The sequence below is a fragment of the Amphiura filiformis genome, chromosome 20 (assembly GCF_039555335.1).
Source record: "Amphiura filiformis chromosome 20, Afil_fr2py, whole genome shotgun sequence".
Classification (NCBI taxonomy): Eukaryota; Metazoa; Echinodermata; class Ophiuroidea; order Amphilepidida; family Amphiuridae; genus Amphiura; species Amphiura filiformis.
Window position 1 is genome coordinate 38,447,184 of NC_092647.1, and position 21,683 is coordinate 38,468,866.

The 21,683-nt window shown below is 36.8% G+C and overlaps 1 protein-coding gene across 1 annotated transcript in view; it reads right to left on the minus strand.

The window, feature by feature from the left end:
* Positions 1 to 7,756: 7,756 nt before the first annotated feature.
* Positions 7,757 to 21,683, minus strand: part of LOC140142847 (uncharacterized) — a 44,645-nt gene continuing 30,718 nt past the window's right edge. The window contains exons 2-5 of the mRNA XM_072164864.1: positions 18,732 to 18,971; positions 17,659 to 17,885; positions 9,311 to 12,526; positions 7,757 to 7,979 (exon numbers count right to left, since the gene is read on the minus strand). Of these exons, the coding sequence (XP_072020965.1) occupies positions 7,767 to 7,979; positions 9,311 to 12,526; positions 17,659 to 17,885; positions 18,732 to 18,971 (3,896 nt within the window). The 3' untranslated portion in view covers positions 7,757 to 7,766. The remainder of the gene's footprint in view (positions 7,980 to 9,310; positions 12,527 to 17,658; positions 17,886 to 18,731; positions 18,972 to 21,683) is intronic.

Here is a 21,683-nt window from a genome sequence, read left to right on the forward strand (position 1 = left end):
TAACTCACAAGGACAAATTTTATAATTAAAAGGATAAGGACTTATTAGTGAACTTGTGCATAACATGCCTCTGTTTGAAACCCTAATGTGCACATTTTATGAAAAACAAAATGCTTGTTTTTAATTTTGGAAGTGTTTTTGTAAACAGGTTGTTTACATGTAATTCTATGGAGATAATTGATATTGTCATTGAAGGTGCTGTTGCCTTGGATTCATTACGTTTTAGGTTGGCTTGTAGTAAAAAAGCAACTGTTTTTCTCATAAAATTTGTTAATTAGTTATTCAACAACTCTTCCTATACCTTTGTACAGGAGCCAACCATTGTTAAACCGTGATGAACCCACACTTTTACTGGAGCGTATACTGTGACGCGAAAGCGAGACTACTGGCGTTCTGGCGAGAAGCGTAAAATTCGTCATGCCTGGAACCTTTGTGCGTATGCCAGCTTACAAGTTGAATTCAGTATTTTTCAGGTAGCTGCTAAACATTGCCGTTTTATTCTGTAGTTTTATTGCTGATATCAAAAGAGAAATCATCCAAGTTTTTGTAAGGCTGAGTGGCAATGATTAACTGACATTCCTCGTAAAATAATCGTGAATTATACGATATTTAGCTTCTTTTCGTTGTTGAAAGGATTCAATCATGTTTCACCGTTGTTCATCACCGTTTAACAACTCGCGTCCGGCAGCGTCTGCGTCAGTTTACCCGCTCGGGCAGCTAAAGCTGCCCTCATGAAATAAACCACTCAGACGTCATGACCGCATCGTTGTTAAACGGTGATGAACAACGGTGAAACATGATTGAATCCCTAATTCAAACATGTGTATACTGTGCAATAGTTCACTCACAAGACCTTGTCCTCAAATAATATCTGTCCTATATGCCAATACTTATGAAACATGGGTGCTAATGTTAAAATAGTGGACAAAACCGCACTACCCCCAGCCATTTGTTTCGTAAACTTTTAATTTACCTGCATATGTGACTAGTTAACCAGGCCACAATTCTAGTTTGTTCTGCTTATAATTGGTGAAAATGAGTGAGAAACGTTGTGTAGTGATATAATCATGGAAATAGTAGCTATTTCCATGATATAATAGAGTGGCATGCATGCAGTTAGGCACAGCACAATGTATGACAGTCGTGCTTAAGGTGGTACTACACCCCTTGATAAATTTTGTGACTAATTTTGCATTTGTCTCAAAAAATAACTACATACTGGTAACAAAGTTAGTATATTATAGGGGCAAGGAATCCAATCACTTCACCGAAATTTCAGTGATTCAAGACGAGTGGTTCATTATATATATTAAGAAATGAGGTACATTCTAGCGGTACCTCTTTTCTTATCATAATAACGTACCGCTTGTCTTGAGTCACTGAAATTCCAGTGTAGTAAGTGGATTCCTTGCCACTATAATACTTAGTATACATAACTTTTGTTACCAGTGTGTTATTATTTTTTGAGAAAAATGCAAAAATAATCACAAATTGATCAAGGGGTGTAGTACCACCTTAAGCGAATTTACAAGATAGTTTGCAGTAACAAAAACCTCTTTTTGCCAATTATAAGCCAAACAAACTATATAGATGTGCAGTAATAGTTTCAGCATGTGCAGCATTTTCTTCCATTTCATATTCATATAGTGATGAGAAAGAATCTGATGAATGTGATGGGATCAAAGCATTCCTATTTGAAAAAAAAGAAGCCAGTCATTATTTGAATACACATTCGTATGAAAATATTTATTGACATTGTGTAAAACACAAAGACACAGATATACATAACGGCACTTGATTACTGTAGTGAAGACAAAAATACTTTATCCAAGGTGTTCCTTTAGTTATCCATTTAGCATGTTTTAGTGTGCATATATTTAAACGCATACCCAACATTTTGTAAAATAAATACAGATGCTGCATGTGGCTTAGTATCCCTGGGCTTTGTATGTGCCCAGTATTAGGTAATAATATTGTTTTTTCTTTATAACACATTACACAACATGTTTGTCATGCAAGTCTGTAAATATAATCCCTTTGGTTTTGCACTCTAAATCACGAAAAAATATCTGCACAAAATCCCTAATGTTAGTACATAAAAGTGGACATAATATATATTAAGTTTTTGGTAAATAGGTGTTATATATCCTAAGAACAACTGCTTTCTTAAGTAAAACAAACAAACAAACAAACAAACAATGAAACTGTATTTGGTTTCATGGAAACATTTGATGACTTTCAAGGGGCGCAACAATGGATGTGCCACTAATTTTATTCCTGTGACCATTAGCTTCTGTGAGTTAGAAATGGATTGAGGACAATTATATTATACATCTGCTATAAACGGCCAGTCAGATGGGGGATCAAGGGAGGAAGATATCCCTTTCGTTATCCCATTGGACCAACACAGGTAGGGGATTTCCCCTTTGGACAATACAGGTTGTATCAGATGATTGGTACCCATTTGTGTTGTTTTTTATTGAAAAGCCCAATTCTTGCACATGCAACATAGAATCCTCTTGAAATTGCCAGAATTTATAATTTATAACACTTTATTTATCACATTAACCTAACAAAAATATATATTTGTTTTACAAACTTAATCATGTTAATCGGACTTTAGATATTTATTTTTATATCGGCCTTCCCTTAAGGGCTGGGGTATGAACGTCAAGTTGGGCAGTATTTATTGTGGGACATTAGAGCATATCAGACATATCGAATTGCATTCTGAATACGAAGAATGTCCTGATGATATCAAATAATTTTGATTTTTGAAATTCGCAATGTAATACACATTTTATGGCAAATGATTAAAATTGATATTTTTGATATTTAACAATACTCGAAGTAAACTTTATAAATCTGATGATTTCTTCCTAACTTGAGTGTATGCAGGTGGGATGAAAAGCCGACGTTCAATTGAAAATTTTGACCTTTCGTATTGAAGATATGGATTTTTTCCCAAAACACCAAAAAAAATTAGGTCTTTTGGGGAAAAAATCCATATCTTCAATATGAAAGGTCAAAATTTTCAATTGATCGTCGGCTTTTCCTCCCAGCTACATACACTTTAAGACTATATCATTAAATTATAAAATTTACTTCGAGGACTAGGACTGTTATATCTCCAAAATGTGAAAAATATCAAATTTTAATAATTTGTCATAAAATTTGTATTATATCGTGAATTTCATAAAATAAAAATTATTTGATATCAGAAAGACATTCTTCGTATTCAGAATGCAATTCAATAGGTCTGATGTGCTCTCATGTCCCACAAAAAATGCTGTCGAACAAAACGCTCATTCCAGTTCCCTTAAGGGCTGGGGTATGAACGTTTGGACAGTATTTATTTTGGGACATTAGAGCACATCAGACATATTGATGTGAACAATACTAGTCTCGGTACCAGCCGGTTTGTGTTCCTCCGTCACTAAACAAACGTGTTTAGTGACGGAGGAGCACAAACCGGCTGGTACAGAGACTAGAACAATACAGGCTGTATCAAATGATTGATACCCATTTGAGTTGGTGTTTATTGAAAAGCCAGATTCTTGCAAATGCAACATAGAATCTTCTTGGAATTGCCAGAATTTATAGTTTATAACACTTTATTTACCACATTAACCTAACAAAAATTAGTGGACCTTATGCTGCAGTTTGAGGTACCGATACTCTCTGAAAAGTCCATGAATCTTGTCCACAATCACTGAAAATTGATGGGTACCGATCATTTTGATATAGCCTGCAAGAATGTGTTTAGAAACGTTATGTTTAGAATATGGATGTCAGATGTTTAGAAATTGAACACCATGCATCACTGGCCAATGTTCAGAAATTTGACACCTGATGTTTAGCTAATAAACGTGTTTACAAAAGTGAAGGCAAAATTGTGTTTAGATTCACTTTCAATACTGTAAATACAGATATCAATGCAGAAATTCAAAGAAATATTGAATATGTTCCACATCTGAATCATCTCTTTATACTTTATCTCACACATACACTCTATATATTATATTACATACTCTCCCGACGAAAAGTTTTTCCGCAGTAACAATTGTTGAATTTTTAGAAAATAATACTAACTTGAAACCTATTTATTTACTTCAATATCATCTATAATACCTTTAATCAGTTTTAATCAACTTTTCAACATCAAAACATTGCTGGAAAATAACGAAACAAACTTTCTTATGATCTCATGTTATGCAAAATCCCCATAGCAAACGTGGCGGCGCTGTGCTTAATTAGCTAATTATGACGTCAGTCCTTGACGACCACCATAACAACAGATGACGCCCGGGGTATTTGAACTCTTTTTTAAAACATGTGATGCATAACAAATGATCAAGGTTATGAATTGTGATACTAGAGGAATAAAGCTATCCCCCGATTACAACGGATTATTAATTGTTATGCGATTATGTTATTTGCCACGATCCAAAAGAGATAAATTCCATTCAGTTAATATCATGCAGCCTCACTACAGGGATTTCCTATCTAGCAGCGCATTATAGTTTAATTTCGACTTCCAAAATTGCTCAGTTTTAACATCAGATCAGGCTCAAAATGTCAAAAATTACCGATCGTCAGAAGGAAATGATAGAAGCATATCATAGTGAAGGAAAATCTAACCGTGAAATTGCAAGATTATTGAATATTGACCAGGGATCTGTGTGATATAATTTGAGAAAAACAGGAGATTCATGGCTCAATGGACAATCGCCCGAAATCTGGACGGCCGAAAAAAAACACCAAAATAATAATAACAACCGAACCCAACTAGCGTTTGCATCAAACCACTGTTGCATCAAACATTGTTGATGATGACCAGCAGTGCAGTCGGGATAACTGCAAGTCGATCATGATAACTTTTTTATTTCTACAGGGTATTGACATCATAATGAGCCTCATTAAACAGCGCCGCCACTTTTCTGAACGGAATTTTACTGCGTAATTTACCGCAAAATAAGAATATTTTTTCTTTCTTTATTTTTGAAATAAATGAGGGTTCCAAGTTCCTGCAATTATATTTTAGTGACAGTTAGGTTTGATACGTTTTCCATTTGTAGTATCATTACAATTTAACAATTTCTGCGGTTATAGAGGGTGCGGAAAAACTTTTCGTCGGGAGAGTACGTGTTTCAACAGTTCAAGCTAGTTCAATAGCAACATGATTAAAGCAGGGTTCGCAGGTTTTTGCAGCAGGTGGAAAAAACCGCGGTTTTAACCGCTTGGCAAAAATTTTTTAAACAATTTTTGCCAGTTTTTGCCGGCAAAAATGGCAAAAACTAAAAAAGCGATTTACAGTTCAGTTTTTTCACCTCAAAACAAATTATTAAGTTACAAAAATCATTTCCTGAGTGTAACAAGGCCAGATTTTGTAATTACCGGGTATAAGTAACATAATTAAGAAATTAAAGATATGCGTTTTCATTGATCAAGTGCATTTAACCGAAATGTGGCATACCTACATCAGATTCAAAAATTATGTTGATGATTCATTAAAAGTTGTGTGCTGCTGTTTATGAGCTTTTTGTGTTACTTTTTAAATTTTGAGTGACTATTATGTGAGCTCATGTTTTTGCCATTTTTTGCCATTTTTGTCGGTTTAAACCAGGCAAAAACTGGCAAAAGCAGGTCTTTGCCACCGGCAACGGCAAAAACAGGTTTTTGCCGGGGAAAACCGAACCCTGGATTAAAGGTTAGAGACGATACCAAAAGTTCGATGACGTCCTATAAACGAAAGTACCTTTCCCTCCCTCCCTCCCTCTAACGTAAGTTTGAAATGTTGAAAATTCCAACCCGAAATATCAACATTAACCAATATTTTTTTACAAACGTAATCGGCCTTCCCCCTAACGAAAGGTCTTTCATTTATTCCATAGGTCGTTATTGAACTTTTGGTTTGTTTCCTTAAAGAAACATCAAAATTATTTATAGGTGTAAAATAATGACAACTTATATCGTGTACCAATTTTCGTGCATGTATAATATATATATATATATATACCATTGTATACTCCCGGTCAAAATACCCCTCCCCGAGCAGAAAATATAGGTGTTCGTATCCGTTCGTTAAAGCATGGTTATCTTCAGTTCGCAATGATTTTTCTGCAACTTACGTCAAAGAAAGAAGACATTCTTAGCCTTATATAAACACTAACTTTCACAGACGTTGGTTTTCAACTTTTGAAGAACTAAAATTACCATTTAACACTTGCACAATTTTTTTATTATAAAAATTGGACACTGGTGTTACATAATCCAATTTATCTCCTCACTATTATTCTCCAGATTGCACAAAAAAACGTTAATTTTTGCAGAAATCTGTTATGCTAGTTGGATTCCTTGCATCATTTCTTCCTGAAAATGTATACTTTTATATAAAATATATTATTACATTTAGAAATGCAATAAAAACTATTATCTGAATTACCATACAGACTAGTAATTTCATTGACATTGATCAACAACTTCTGGAGACAATTGTAAATGCGCATTTGTACTTGGATCCCTATGCAGTGCGCATAGGGGATTTTTTTTGAGCGGGAGTGTTCGGTTTTACTACAAACGGACAAATTATACTTAATATCAAAAACGTCAAATTAATTAAAAACGTGTTTTGCATATATTCGATGATATTTGACAATGTTTCTATAATGATTAATTATATAATTACTTTATTATTGATAATGCCCATTTAGAAAAAATTATACATATTATTTATAATTATTACATTTAAATTTTTACACAGAATGTTGGAAACAAAGTTTAAAAAAATACCACACCACCAACAAAAACACACACAATGTGAAAATATATTTTAAACAATTACAAAAGGTGTACTGTGTAGTATACTGTATAGTATGAAAATACATGATCATGTTCATGGCTCTACCAAGGTATATTAATACCGTATCATAATTCATATTAGTGCATACATTAATTTGTTCAAGGCATTCATTCTATAATTATAGTACAAATACAAATATGTTATCATTGGTACAAAAGTTACCTTAAATGTGTGCCTGTTACTATCATACAGCATACTTTTAAAACCGTTCGATCAAGTTTCTCCGAGTATTATATGTTACAGACCTTATAATAAAAACCCCATCATGATATTCCAGACGAATAGTCGCGTACCGTACGCAGTCTTTAGGCAGCTCAGCTAGTTTACTTTCCAGAATCATCGGCAAACATATCGGGATTACGTCATCGTCGCGCGCTGCGACTGTGTCTCTTGGTTGCATCTACCAGGGAAATTGCATGACGGGATATGGCGGGATATATGGAAATGGTCTGTAGACACGTTGAATTTGTAGTTCAACCGTTAGTGATGAGCAATATCTTTATATTAGGCTATTCCATTTAAAATCCACACTACCCCTGTGGAAGATTTAACTAAAGTCTTCCACAGATGGAGTATGAGTTTCAAATAGAACAGACAATTGGATAACTTTTGAAATACTCAATCCAGTTGTGGAAGATATAGGTAAAGCCATAATACAGGGGGAGTATGGGCTTCAAAATGTTTAACCCTGACCAATGACATTTGAAAAACATACTCCCTCTGTGGAAGATATTTCCAAAATCTTCCGCAGGGGTGGATTTCAAGTGGAATAGCACATTGAACCGAAGAACGGGATTGTAACCTACTTCTCATCTCAAAAAGTAACGAATTCATAATTCTGGTCAATGTTCATGCAATCACTAATCATCAGCATATGAGTCGAGCTTGAGTTCTCGCTTTCAAGTTAGAAAGTGACTTTGATAATAAACGGACTGTCTGTAATATGTTTATCATCCCATTTGACACTGACGACGTAGAATCCAGGTAGGTTGACCTCATAGATGACCTCGTACAAGTCATCTCCAGTGTATACAACGTTAGATTCGACTACAGTATGAGGTTGTGGTCCGCGAATAGAAACACCTAGTGATCCGTCACCGGCATTATCAGTCTGGACCTGAAAGAGTAACGGTTTGAACATGGTTAAAACATTTGAAGATTGCTCCCCAATACGCCTGAGTAGAGCGATGCATGCGTACCCTATTTTGGAATACTCTTCACACGCACATTTTAGAAAGAACATTGGGATTGCAAGTCTAATTGATAACAACTTTTGAAATAGTTATTTTTGCTCGCATTCAGGTATGAATTTTCCCATTGAACAACTGTTTAAGAATGTTCCATGCTGCTGATGCAAATTTTACAGGTTATGCTGTTGAAGCAAACATTAGTTTGGTTTAAAGATTAAACTGTTCCGCTTTGGAAGTTCACAGCATCTTGCGAATGGTAGTGAGCTTTGGCAAAGTTGCATTGATCATTTCATAGTGAGTGTGTAGAAGAATTTAAATATCACAGATATACTTTTGTAGGTCCTGTGGTTCTTGAGTTATGTTGTAAAGAGGACCGAAACAACAACACTTGTGTAAAACGTACATAACTCATTAACAAGTTTAACAACAATAAATCAAGCAAGTTTTCAAAGTATATGATTTGTAGAATGAACCTTTGCAAAACATCAAAGTGTTATTTTTTCAATAACATATTGATTCAGATAATGAAAATCGGTTGTTTCGACCAACAATACATCGTCTACCCTTAACGAAAGAGGTAGTCGTAACCGTTTGCGCACTACCGCCAAATGACTTGTGTAATTTTAGGACCACGTATTCTTTGCGCTCATTTTAGCAAACAATATGCTTATATACTCGTAGACCTCGTCTAATTCAGAAGTGGCAATTGTAACCCACATCACTTTCATCTAACAGTATGCATGGTATGTAGTGGCGTAGTCAGGGCTTTGTTTAGAGGGAAGGGAAGGGGGCAAGGGGCAACATTTTACAAGAACGGTAAAACATGGGCTAAAAATTACAACAAATGGTTTAAATCTCAAATATCCGTGGGGCAGACTTCCCCCTGCCGCACCCCCTTGTCTACGGAACTGCCAGTGTGTCAAAAGGCTAACCCATTGCGCTACAAGTTACAAGTTGGCTTTGTTTTGAATGTATCTAGTATTTCGCGAGGCGGATCCACATCATGACATCAACGTTGCCATGATAAATGGAGAATGTCGTCGTAATGGGCAAAGAATTACCAGAAGTTGAGTCAAATATCAAGAACATAAATTATTGGTCAAAAACAATTGATTGAAATTTACCATATGTCGGGTAAATTTTAACAATTGTTTTAAAACTTCGTCCAATTAATAGCAATTAATTTAGCCTATTGATATTAACCCAACGTTGGTTGGGGAAAGCTAACTTTTGTGATTGGAAAAAGGATAACACTTACTTGGAAATTGTTCTTGGTGTTGACTAATCCTTGAAAGAGTCCAGCTCCTGAAGCACGACATCTTTCAGCAAGAGGCACAGAATTGGTACTCTTAAAGCTTTCAGGGCGAGGCGACAATCCTCCAACTTCTCTATCTAGTACCGATTGGTCGTAGCTAACTTGCAAACTCTCCACCGTATTTTCTCGTGGAGACGCAGGTCTAAACTTACGCAGAAACTCCCGCGTGGAATAGTCAGGATCGTGTTCTAAACTTTGCAATAGAGTATCCAATGACATGTCACCGCTAACTAACTTTTCCCCAATATCGCGAGCCGACAAACCTGCTATTGGCGAAGTACTAGTATTATTCGTATCGACGCTGGTAAACATATCAACCTTACTATCTCCAATTGGTGAGTTTGAGTTACTGCTATTAGCAGGTGTGGAAAGTTGACTTGGAGTTGGCAGAGGGGAACCCCCGGGTGTTGGATTAGTGGAGCTTATCAGCAATGCATTCCCTACTGTTAAAGTTCCGTGTGGAGAAACTTTTGGAGATAATGACGTTTCTGCATTAAGTATATATGCAACATCCTGTGCCGTGGTTAATATTGTGTCACTCTTTGATCGAGCTCCTTCACTTTGTTCGGATACTTCTGCTTGTTCAATTACTGGTGTTACTATTGGCGGTTTGTTCTGCAAATGAGTTTGTCGTTGTTGACTTTGTTCAATAAGTATGTGTGCTTTAGAATCATGCCCAGGTGGAGTCAAAGCAGAATGCGAACTACTAGCAGAAGCTGATCTGCTATTCCATGTTGAATGATTCCTACTGCTTCGTAAACTAACACCGTGACTTTGTGCGTCTGAATAGCCACTATCAAATGTAGCCTGTCGTGTCATCGATCGCGATCGCTGACGAATAATAAAGGCCGAATCGGATGGAATTCTCGAGCGAAATGGGGTAGTCTCAAATGTTTCGGGTTTTGAGTTCAATAACTCTTCCAATACTTCTAATGGTTTGTGGTCCTTCTCTACCGATTTCCAGCTGGCAACATCAACATCTCGTGAGTCGGTATTGGAAGCTAACATAGAAGAACCTCTGCTTTCTCCTAAGGCACTGTCATTGTCTGTATCGTTTTTCTGTTTAGTTTGAAAGATAGTTCTTCGACTTATCCAGCCTGTTTCATCCTTAATACCCTGTGCAGTGCACTGAGATGCTTTGTCTGCTCGTGGTCTGTTAGCAGGAAGGCGTTTTACTTTTAGAGTTACAGGCTTTTCAGATTCCCCGTTTGGTAATTGGGAGTCTTTTATTTTTGGCGTTTTTGTCTTTTCCTTCCATTTACTAGTACTCGTTTCATTTTCATTTAGTCCCTTTACAACCTTTGTAACTGGAGCAATGTTCTCTTTGGTATGTTCCTGTAATACATTTTTCTTGTTTTTGCTGCTAAGAAGTGATCCACTAGGTTTTGGTTCCCAAGATTTACTTCGAGAAGCTGTTAGTTTCTTATAATTGGATGGTTCTTCTTCTTCGCCTTTCTCTTGACCATCGGGACCATTTCTATTAACGGTTTCTAACAGTTTAAGTTCGTTTTTTGCTGGAGTAATACTTGCTTTTTTAAATGGATTATTACCACTCCCTTTGCGCTTACCGCTAGACTGCTCACTGGCCTCTTGACCTAGAGGGCCCTCACGTTCAGAATTGGATGTATCCGAGTCACGACTTATTTGTGGCGAAAATTCTTGTGTATTTTGTTGTTGTAGAGGCTTGTTTCCCGTTTTGGAGCCTGGCTCTTTTAAAGTTGCGTTAGAATCAGCTGACAAAGTGCTAGTAGTTATTTTTGGTGTAGGTGATAATGTCTGCGATTCTGTCTTTGGTTCCACAAGTTTTGGTTTGACCTGGCCATTTTTGACAGCATTCGAATTTTTAGCAATCTCGGTTTTAGGTTTCACCGTTTTATCAACAACCGTTTTTGTTTTTGCCTGCTCGTTAGAGCTACTCATTATCATCTTTTTAGACACTTCATATAATGCTCTCCCTAGTATTATCTTAGACATCCTTTCTCCATATTTAGTCATAACTTTTTCTTTATTCGGCGCAGCTGCAGGTGGAGTAGGAGACTTTGGAGGTCGCGGAGACGCAGATCGTGACGAGGATTTGTCACCAGTGGTCATTTTGGAAGTTTCTCTGCTCAGTGCTTTTTGCTTTGCTTGTTCTTGAGGATAATGAATCAATTCTTCTTTACCACCAGCTCCTTTGATGATCCTCCGAAGGACCTTTCTCTTTGTTCGTACACGCGCTGGCCCGTCAACTGCACCATACATAACGGAACTACTCCTCGACAAAAGAGACCCACGAGAGGCCGATGATGCTTGTCTACTGAATTGATGATGCAGATGTGTGGGTGCATGAGATTGCAAATCGGTACCTTCTTTGTCCACACTTGCTGCAATGCTACTACTCATGCTACTTAAAGCTGAGAGAGTACCGCTACCAGAGGATTCGGACGAGTCACCTCGCTTGGTTACGTTGGATTGTCTCACAAGAGATTGTCTGCGACCTTTTGAGGCAAGTGATCCAGGGTGACTTGGAAGTTGACCATCATTCTCTGATGGTTCCTCTGGTACTGCTTCGGGGATCACAGGACCACTGTCATCTTGGAAAGACACTGTTTTAGTCTTAAAAGGTGGCGGCGGTTCGGCACCTTTTGCTACTGCAGCGCGTATATTGTATGGACTATTGTTTATGTGTTCTCCACCCCATGTGATAGAGATTTCATATATTCCCACTACTCGTGGTATGTAATTGATTTGATAACTTCCAGCTTTAACAAATTGATAATTAAAGCTTACAATGTCAACCCCTTCTACTACCTCGTCCTTTGACGATTGCCTAGCTGGTCCACTTCCCCGAATACCGCCATGAATATCTACTAATTTCTTTCGCAGTCTGTCTCCACTTGGGCCGCATATTTCCACAAATAAATGTTTGCTTTTGAACGTCTGTGTGGCGACATTAAAGCGCGCTCTTTTTCCAACAACAGCAAGAACAAGACCACTTCCATTGGCAGTACATTCTGATTTTTCTTCCAGTTTGATTTGCCCACCTGCATCTGGTATCTTTACAGGTACTTCTGGTATTTCTATTTGGGTTTGACTGGCATATTGCATAGATAACAGATATCTCTTCATTTCATCATCTTGAATACGCCGAGGATCTGCCATCACTTCAGGTGCCATCGGCTGCAATGAACAAAAAGGTGGGAAATCATGAGATTAAAATGACCGGAAAGGTTGCGGTGCCTACTTTTTAAAGTACAGATTGTATTTGGTTGGATATATTAATCTGCTATATACATGTAAGTGCGTTGCTGTGTTTGATGTGGTGGGGTGTGCATGGGGTGGATGTGTGTGTGTGGGTGTGGATGCTAGTGTTTGTATTAACGCAATTAATTCCAGGTTTGCGTTCGGTTTTTTGTGTGTTGTTTTTTCTTATAACAAAATGAAAGGATATATGAATTCCTGGTATGAATAATGCTGAAAAGGCCGATGTTGTTGGCGTATCAATTTTTCTGTTTTAGTGTGAATATGATGAAGAAACTTAATATTATTATTTTGTGCTTTTTAATATCTGACAAAGATGCCTCATGTAAATATGCAATTCGCAATTAACCACAACACTAATACTAATGTATGAAGTGACGGTAGTGATAATGTATATGCACAGTTGCACAGTCTAACTGCGAACCGTTTTTAATTGCATTTAGTTCCTTTATTATGTGAGGATGTGTGGGTGAGGGGAGGTGTTGGGAGGGGTGAGTGTAGTACAGGTGTTTGCGTTTACGCAATTTAAGGGTCCGTTCACAAACACTTGTGGGGGAGGGGCTGATGCAAACAAATTTCATCGCGAAAATGTTGCGCCCCCCCTTTCGAGATCTCAACAATTTCAGGGCCCCTTTTTGACATGAAAATTATGGGTCAACCCCATAGAAAAGCATATAAACTCATTTTTTCAGGCCCCCTTAAGAGGGTCAAATATTTTAAGGGCCCCTTTTTTTGCATCAGGCCCCCCTAACAAGTGTTTGTGAACGGTCCCTAAATTAATAACAAGATTTCTGTGCGCCCTTTTTCCTGTAACACAATAAAGGATTATGAATGAAAAGGCTGATGTCAGATCGTTTGAGTACCGAATTTTCTGTTTTAGTTTAAATATATCAAAGAAACTAAATATTAACGTTTTTGAGATTTTTAATATCAAGTACAAAACATGACAAAGATACCGCATGATGTAAACATGCACTTAATCATGCATGAATTGGCGGAAAGGCAAGGTTCTCCAGTGAAAACTGGCGTATATATCTATATTATTACTAGCTATTCTTAGCACTTCCTCATTATAGTCTCAATACATTTGCCGCAGTCTGTAATGTTGCCCATCTATTCTTTTCCTTTCTACTTTTCCTTTCAAGGTACTTAAAGCGAGGAACATGCACAGATAGCGGACTGGGTATTAAAGGTTTTCAGTCGCTCTTCAGTATTGACGTAATCATTGCTTATTACCCATACTATCCATGCAAATAACATTTTGACATCCGTGTTTACATTGCTTGTTTCCTGTTTGATGCTTCTTTATCATCCTTTAGCTTCCTTGTACTTGATGTATCATAGGTACATCCGTCCTATTTCATCTAAATCATCTATGCTTAGTACCCGGGTCTTAGTATTTCACAAAATGGAGTATAAACATGACCATTGTTCGTCAAATCCCACCCCTAAAAACTACCTTTCTTCTTGTCCTCCTTTCCTGGCTACGCCACTGAGTATATGTGTTATATTTTGAACAATTTTCTTTGTATTGAGATGATTCATTTTCATAATTATATTAAGTTGTTGTGAGCATGGTGAGTGTGATTTGCTGAACGCCAGCATTTACCAACCAAACTAAATTAAAGAGACATAAGCAACACCTTTGTTCTGTTCAGTGATTTTAGAAATAAGGCAAACGCCTTCTTGCCGCAATGTTTGAGCAAGTCTGCATTAATAGCTAAAGACAACCATTAAAATCCAATTTAACACGACAACCATACACGAAACGTCGCGTATAAATTACACCCAAATAAGGTAGCAGCCGTATGTAAATTCGTAATGTGCCGTGTAGTGCTTTTATATGACTGCACTTAAATCTACATAAATCCATAGCTATTAGACATTGTTAGATACTATTTCGCGCGTTATTTTGTTTAAATTCAGCTTTGCTAATAAATATGCATAATTTACTGTTTTGTTTAAGGAATCGGATAGCAACGTTTTCACTTTTTTTCCCAAACCGTATTTTTTTTGTGAAAAAAATGTATATCTTCAATACAAAAAGTTAAATTTTTTAAATGATGGTCGGCTTTACCTCCACCCTACATACACTTTAGGTACATATCAATACTTTGAGGACTGTTAAATATCAAATATAACAATTTTTAATCATTTGCCATAACATTTGTATTATAGCGCGAATTTCACAAAAATCAAAATAATTTGATATCAGAAGGACAGTATTCAGAATTCAATTCGATGTGTCTGATGTGCTCTCATGTCCCAATCAAAATACTGTACAAATGTTGCTATTGGAACCATTAACATGTTTTACATTTTACAAATATTATATGCTTTCTCCTCCTCTTCTTCTTTTCTCCCACGAAATGAGCTGCAATGGTTAATAACCTTATGTCATTTATTGATCGTGAATGTGTAAATCAAACATAATACGCCAATTGTGGTTGAATGACATTTTCTCTTTAAGGTTATTAATTATTTTAAACTGTTGCGATTTGGTAGTTCACAGCATCTTACGAATGGTAGCGAGCTTTGGCAACAACTGTATTGCTCCATTCATAGCGAGTGTGTAGAAGAATTAAAATATCACAGATATACTTTTATAGGTGCTGTGGTTCTTGAGTTACGTCGTAAAGAGGGCTGAAACAACAACACTTTTGTAAAACGTACATAACTCATTAACAACAATAAATTAAGCACGTTTGCAAAGTGTATGATTTGCAGAATGAACTTTTGCAAATCTTCAAAGTGTTATTTTTCAATAATATATTGTTTTATATAATGAAAATCGATACTTTTTGGCTGCTTCGACCAACAGTACCTTGTCTACCCTTAAGCATTAACTAATGTGTAATAGGTACATATAGCATTTTAAATCGTAATTCGATATGAACGTATTTATGACGCGAGGGGATGACGTCTATCCAAAATTCCCGTCTCTTACATTCCTTTTGTTTCTTTCCTTACAATAACATATTTCGTAACGTTTGGATTCTCCAAAATGCATATCGTCGCGGCGGATGTTACAACGCAGTAGGTGGCTCTGTATTTGTTTGCTACTTAGTCTTTGTGGCGTTCTCTCAAACTCAACGAAATAAAGTGTTATCGCATTCGGGATTCTCCATATGAATATGTATAAAACGACTGCCATGACCATGTACAGTTCGTTGAAAGTTTTTGATATGAATAATATTGTCGCTATCTTCAGTTGATCTGTGAAAATTATTCTTTTGTGATTCAAGATCTTGATCTTTGGAAATTATATGAATCAAGATCTTGAGGGTCAAAGGAGTGATTGCGAGTAGTACGCACGTGGATGGAATGCACATGTCAAGATGAATAATCCAATAATGTTAAGGAATCAGATAGCAACGTTTGCACAGTATTTTTGTGGGACATGAGAGCACATCAGACATATCGAATTGCATTCTGAATACGAGGAATGTTCTCCTGATATCAAATAATGAAACATTTGACTGCTTTCGTGGATCACTGAAGCTGCTTTTAAAACAGTGACATGGCTGGGGAGCCCATACATTCATTATTCAGGGATAAAATGGGGACGGCAAAGAGTAAAGTATCATAAAAATAACTGAAAATGGGACAAAAACTTGACAAATGGGGAAGAAAAGTTGGTTTTGCCCCCTCCCACAATGCGAGCGACAAAAAATGGGACGAATTTGACTTTGTCCCCCTCACACTAAACGGCTGGCTACGCCCCAACTTTAAAAGCGTCTTTACATAAGTGTGCATGGCAATCTGAAATTACGTTATACAATGTTGATAATGCAAGTTATTATTAAAGTTTAGATTAAGCCATGCTTTCAGCAAGTTCAGCATTATGAAAGAGTTCAAACATGTGTTATTCTTAAGTACAAGACAAACTGTGCAACTTTAAAGAAAGAAAAGCTACGAAAGACGTATGCGATTATAATGCGAGGAAAACGTATTTTTAGCCCTCATGTTTACTTAAATACATGAATGTAAATCATATTGTGTATGCCGGGGTGTATGTATATTTATAGCTTTTAAAGAAGTAGAGGTTCATAATACGGGGGTGGGGGAACTTAACGGGTAGGAACTCCATGGGAAGATATTAGACGACAAATATTTGCTCAAATTCAAATGTGTATTTCCTTTCCATGTGGGTAGCCACCAAATCTACTGTGACATCACCTCAGTGAATTATATTGTACCTATTTTTTTTCTCTATACATTATATTAGCGCCAGCACATTGGTTTTATCAGGGCTGATAGTCTTGTTCCGGACCGAACGCGCTTTCAAACAAAGGTACAAAAAGATAGACAGACAGACACATACACACCCCGACAGACAGACAGACACACAGACAGACAAAAAAGTACTTCGTTATGAGTTTTGCAGACTGCCGAATCTGGATTCGTCTCTTTGTGAAATTCATCTTACCCGTGAATTCTCATGAACTGGCGAACAGGAGATCAGCGCTTTGTTTGATGTGATCATTTATTATTTTTTCTAACAAAACATTATATAATGTTTATTATTCTAGACCTGAATAATACCGACAGCTATCACACTAATAAACTGTATAATTTTGTAGCAATTTTTAACATAGATTTTCGTTCTTATATCAAGTTATTCATCTGTTACTGCTTTTTTCTGATGATTTTTAATCTGTAATCTGTACATTTGTGTGCAAATTGAGGGCGCTATTTATATATTTAAAAAATTTAAATTAGCCAAATAATATGAGTTATACCATACATTTCATGATAAAAGTTTTTCTTTTAAATTCCTTTGTCATTTGGTAGTCTTTTTGCTGATATTCTAATACCATTATACAAGTGTCTACCCCTTGTAAAGATACAAACAAGATATAAGATAAATAGCGCCATCATCGTTCAACTTTTCTTTAAAATGAATCCGTTTTACATGTAATCAAAAGGGCTGCATTTCAATTATCTCAGGGGTTTCATGTGCAACATGAATTTGACAAAGAAACGGAATCGAAATTCGGCGCTCTGTCAAACTCATAAAGATAAACAAATACAATCAAACAAAGACCTACCTCTTTGATTCCTAGTCCTCTCTGTACCAGCTTCATTCCCAACCTACAATTATTCACCCTGGTCTCTGGATTTAGTAAATCATAGCGTGGGCACGTATCCGGTACCAAGGTTTCGATAAGGGCACATAGGCTGATTCCATTGCTCCATGATCGATTGAGATCTACAATCTTCCTGGCTGGGATTTGTTCTTGTACCCATTTTATCAGACGACGTCTATTTGCTTGTTCTGAAAGGAAAAATAACAAACGTACAGATCAATGAAGACCTGAGCGCAAGAAGACCGTAAGTCTACTTGGCCCCTCAACATGTATACACTAAAGTTGCGTATAGTTTCGTATTGTTTGATAATGTTTTATACATGTTCAGGGGCCAAAACAAATCTTTCACAACCTTTCATGATGTTTTCACCCCGGAACATGTATTAAACATTATAAAACCCTAAGAAACTATACGTAACTTTAGTGTATACATGTTGAGGATCCAAGTGGACTTACGGTCTTTTTGCGCTCAGGTCTTTAAACTAGAACAGGAGTTCTTGACATGAAGAAGGCGTTTGATACGGTGCATCACCTGGTCCTTCTCAATAAACTTCTACCGCATATGTGTGGAAGACTGGAGCTTCGACTTGTTGGATTGTAAACGGGTCACAAAAATAGTGACGGGTAAGTGTATCATCACCAGCAACAACATTTTAAACGCAGAAATTAAAGCTGCCAAATGGCTGAGTTAGACATGCACAACTTTCTCACTCATAATGCTAGGAAAATTCTGTTTTATAGTAACTATTTGGTCTGATAAAGTTAGCTATTTTACGCACGCGACATAACCTTGTCAGTAGGCCTACCAATGAAGGAGACCCTTCCTTTCAGGCATTACTTTTTCAGTATAACTTTTCAAAAATTGTCCAGTATTCGAACCACCGTCAAAATATTGAAGTGTCTTCCCAAGAAAAAGCAGTGTGTTTGAAAAAAGTATATACAAAACGTTTTTCATTAATCATAGTCTAAAATTGGATTGTTGACTTTGTGCGATTTATTTGAAATATTTTGAAATAACAGCATGCAGCACTTACCAGTTCGTACAAGCTGACCAAACCATTGCGGGAATGTTGCAGAATACCCCACAAACTCTCCATGTGCATAGCCGGCATGCTTGCGTAATTGTCTGCTTCGAAACACATGACAAAGGAAGTACCAAATAAAGGGTACAAAGTTCAGGTATGTGACAAAACTGAGTATCCAAAAGAGAAAATGGAACACAGAACTGATGCCGGCCCAGATTTTACCGAAGAAACCTTTTGAAGTTCTCGCAACTGCAAAGAGAAACCAAATACAAATGCATAATGTTAAGGGTATATCAAACCATGAAAACTGATTGTGTGCTTTCTGTCGTACGTAACATCGACATAATAATACAATGCATGTTGTTTGAAGGCCCGGATCAAATACTCTAGTTCAGGACACAATGTACAGGCTGAGTCAAAAAGAAGTAAACTCATGTTTGAGGGGCTGTAACTCGAGATCTGTAAGGAATCTGCTAAAAATGAAAATACCACTGGAAAGAACAAATTCTACACGTCTAAATAAAAAAAGAATTGTTGCAATTGCTCACAGCAAACTCAAGTTATACTCATTTGAATACAACCACCCATTTTTGTAGCTGCACACGGTTTCACTTCCCAAGTAGGGGCCTACCTATTATATTGATTGGTAAGGCGCAATATTCAAATGCAAATAAAGTTCTGTGGCAGGTGTGGCTTCAATCAATAATTCCTACATGTTAAAGGGCTCTTTTCAATATGAATTTTACCTCATTGCACCACATTATAATAAAACGGGCCAAATGACAACATGGCACCACAATTTACCGCACGGGAGCGCACGTTTCAGTCGACGAAGTATCATGAAACTAAGAGTCCCACTGAAGTTCAGCGTCTTTTTCGTCTCCAATTTCCTACAGCTAACCGGGTTCCATGTAAGGGAGCAGTATATAAGAATGTGAACAAGCTCAATATGCACACTACGGAACAGACAGCCGGAAGTTTCAGGCAGACCACGAACTGCTAGATCACAAGTGAACATTGCTAGAGTTAGACATGCGTTAAATACAGCAAGACCAAAGATCAGCTAGCTCAACCCTTTACCCAACATTACCGGTACCCAATTAAGTTTCTGCCGGATCGTTCGTAAAGACTTGAATTGGTACCCCTACAAACTATAGTACCGTCATGGACTTTGTTGAATATTAATTAAAAGCAAAAATTGTCTTTTCAACAATAAATCCTGTTAGCACTTTGCTGATTCGTCGAAATTGAAATGAATGAAAATCAATCAGCTGTGTGCAGCTACAAAAATGGGTGGTTGTATTCAAATGAGTATAACTTTAGTTTTCTGTGAGCAATTGCAAAAATTCGTTTTTTATTTAGATGTGTAGAGTTTGCGCTCTCCAATGATATTTTCATTTATAGGAGATTTCTTACAGATCTCGAGTTAGAGCCCCTCAAACATGAGTTTACTTCTTTTTGACTCAGCCTGTACGACTTATAGAGGTTGTGCGTGAAATTATTGATTGGCTCCAAACAAATTAAGGATTTGAACCGGTGTTCTTCACTGGCGCAGTGCAGTCCATTCAATCAAATGTTGTCATCAACCTATTTGATCGTAGTGCATTTGTTATGTGAGTAAGACGAACTGTCGCGATAGATTGCAATTATGCTTTTGTTGAATGCATTTGAGTAGTCCGCCATATTTACGGTATGATACATCATATGTACAACCTCTATACCTTTCCAGATCAATTAGATCCAGTATTCTATTTACACTCGGCTGTATCATCTGTATACATTTCCATACTATAATAATTAGTTTGGCATATTATTAATAAAAAGAAGAAACATTGGCCCGAGAATAGAGCCTTGTGGTACACCATCGTAATTACATAACTTTGAAAGAACACGGTCGTTTACAACATGCTGACTTCTGTTTGTAAGGTAAGATTTGAGCCATTTCAATTCGGGGTTATTAATCTTTTAACCTGCCATATAAGATATTATGATTTGTGACTGGACGCGGCGAATCAGCCGTAAAGTCGGCCCCGGTCAATTTTGTTTTATTTCGTGTTTAGAAAATATATACCATAAGCTTTAAAATGGTATATCATTTGACTTCAAACGATATCCAAAAGCGGGGTTATGATTTGTTGAACTCTGTTCCTTCGACAAAATTGTATTTTTATCGGTTCTACATGTGTCTCTTTTTCTACATTTCTGGTAATAAATATCCAACAGTCATAATTGGCGGTCATTTCAAATCATCCCCAAGTCAACGAGGTTCAAAAATATCCTCTCATTGTTCATTGTTGATTATACATACCTAGACAAAATACAATGCTTTGTTATCTACCACTTGAACAGGATTTAGCCAAAGCAAACAAAGACAAGAACTATTCTATAGAAATAGGTAGAAGCTTATTATCCTCTTCAGCAGTAGTATTATTGATTGATTTAAACAGCGTTTGATAAGATACTTGTCGCAACGAATTGATACACCTATGAATACGACCGTCACATACATTTTACACTTTAACTCAGAATACAATTTGCCGAGTTTACGGCTGATTCGCCGCGTCCACTCACATTTATGGTACCAAAAAATGTTTTCATTAAGATTCCTTTCCAGATCAAGTATTCTATTCAGATACGTTGTTAATACATGAAAAATATGTCACACTTCTAATAACTTCTGGGTAATAATTTCCGGGAATATGCCCCATGAGACTTTATACCCAAATGAGCATTGAGGGCATTGCTATCTCAAATGCTGAATAACACACCATGGCATTGGTGGCTCGGGCACGTCACATGTTAGTATTTCACCCCATCTACTACCCCATCGACTCCGTGGAAAGGCTTGAAAATGAGGGAGTTTCGTAAAATTCTTATATTTCAAGAACGTTATGGTCAATTGTCAAAATTCAAAAAGTATGTGATAGCTGATTTATTCCTTAACCACACCAAATATTTAGT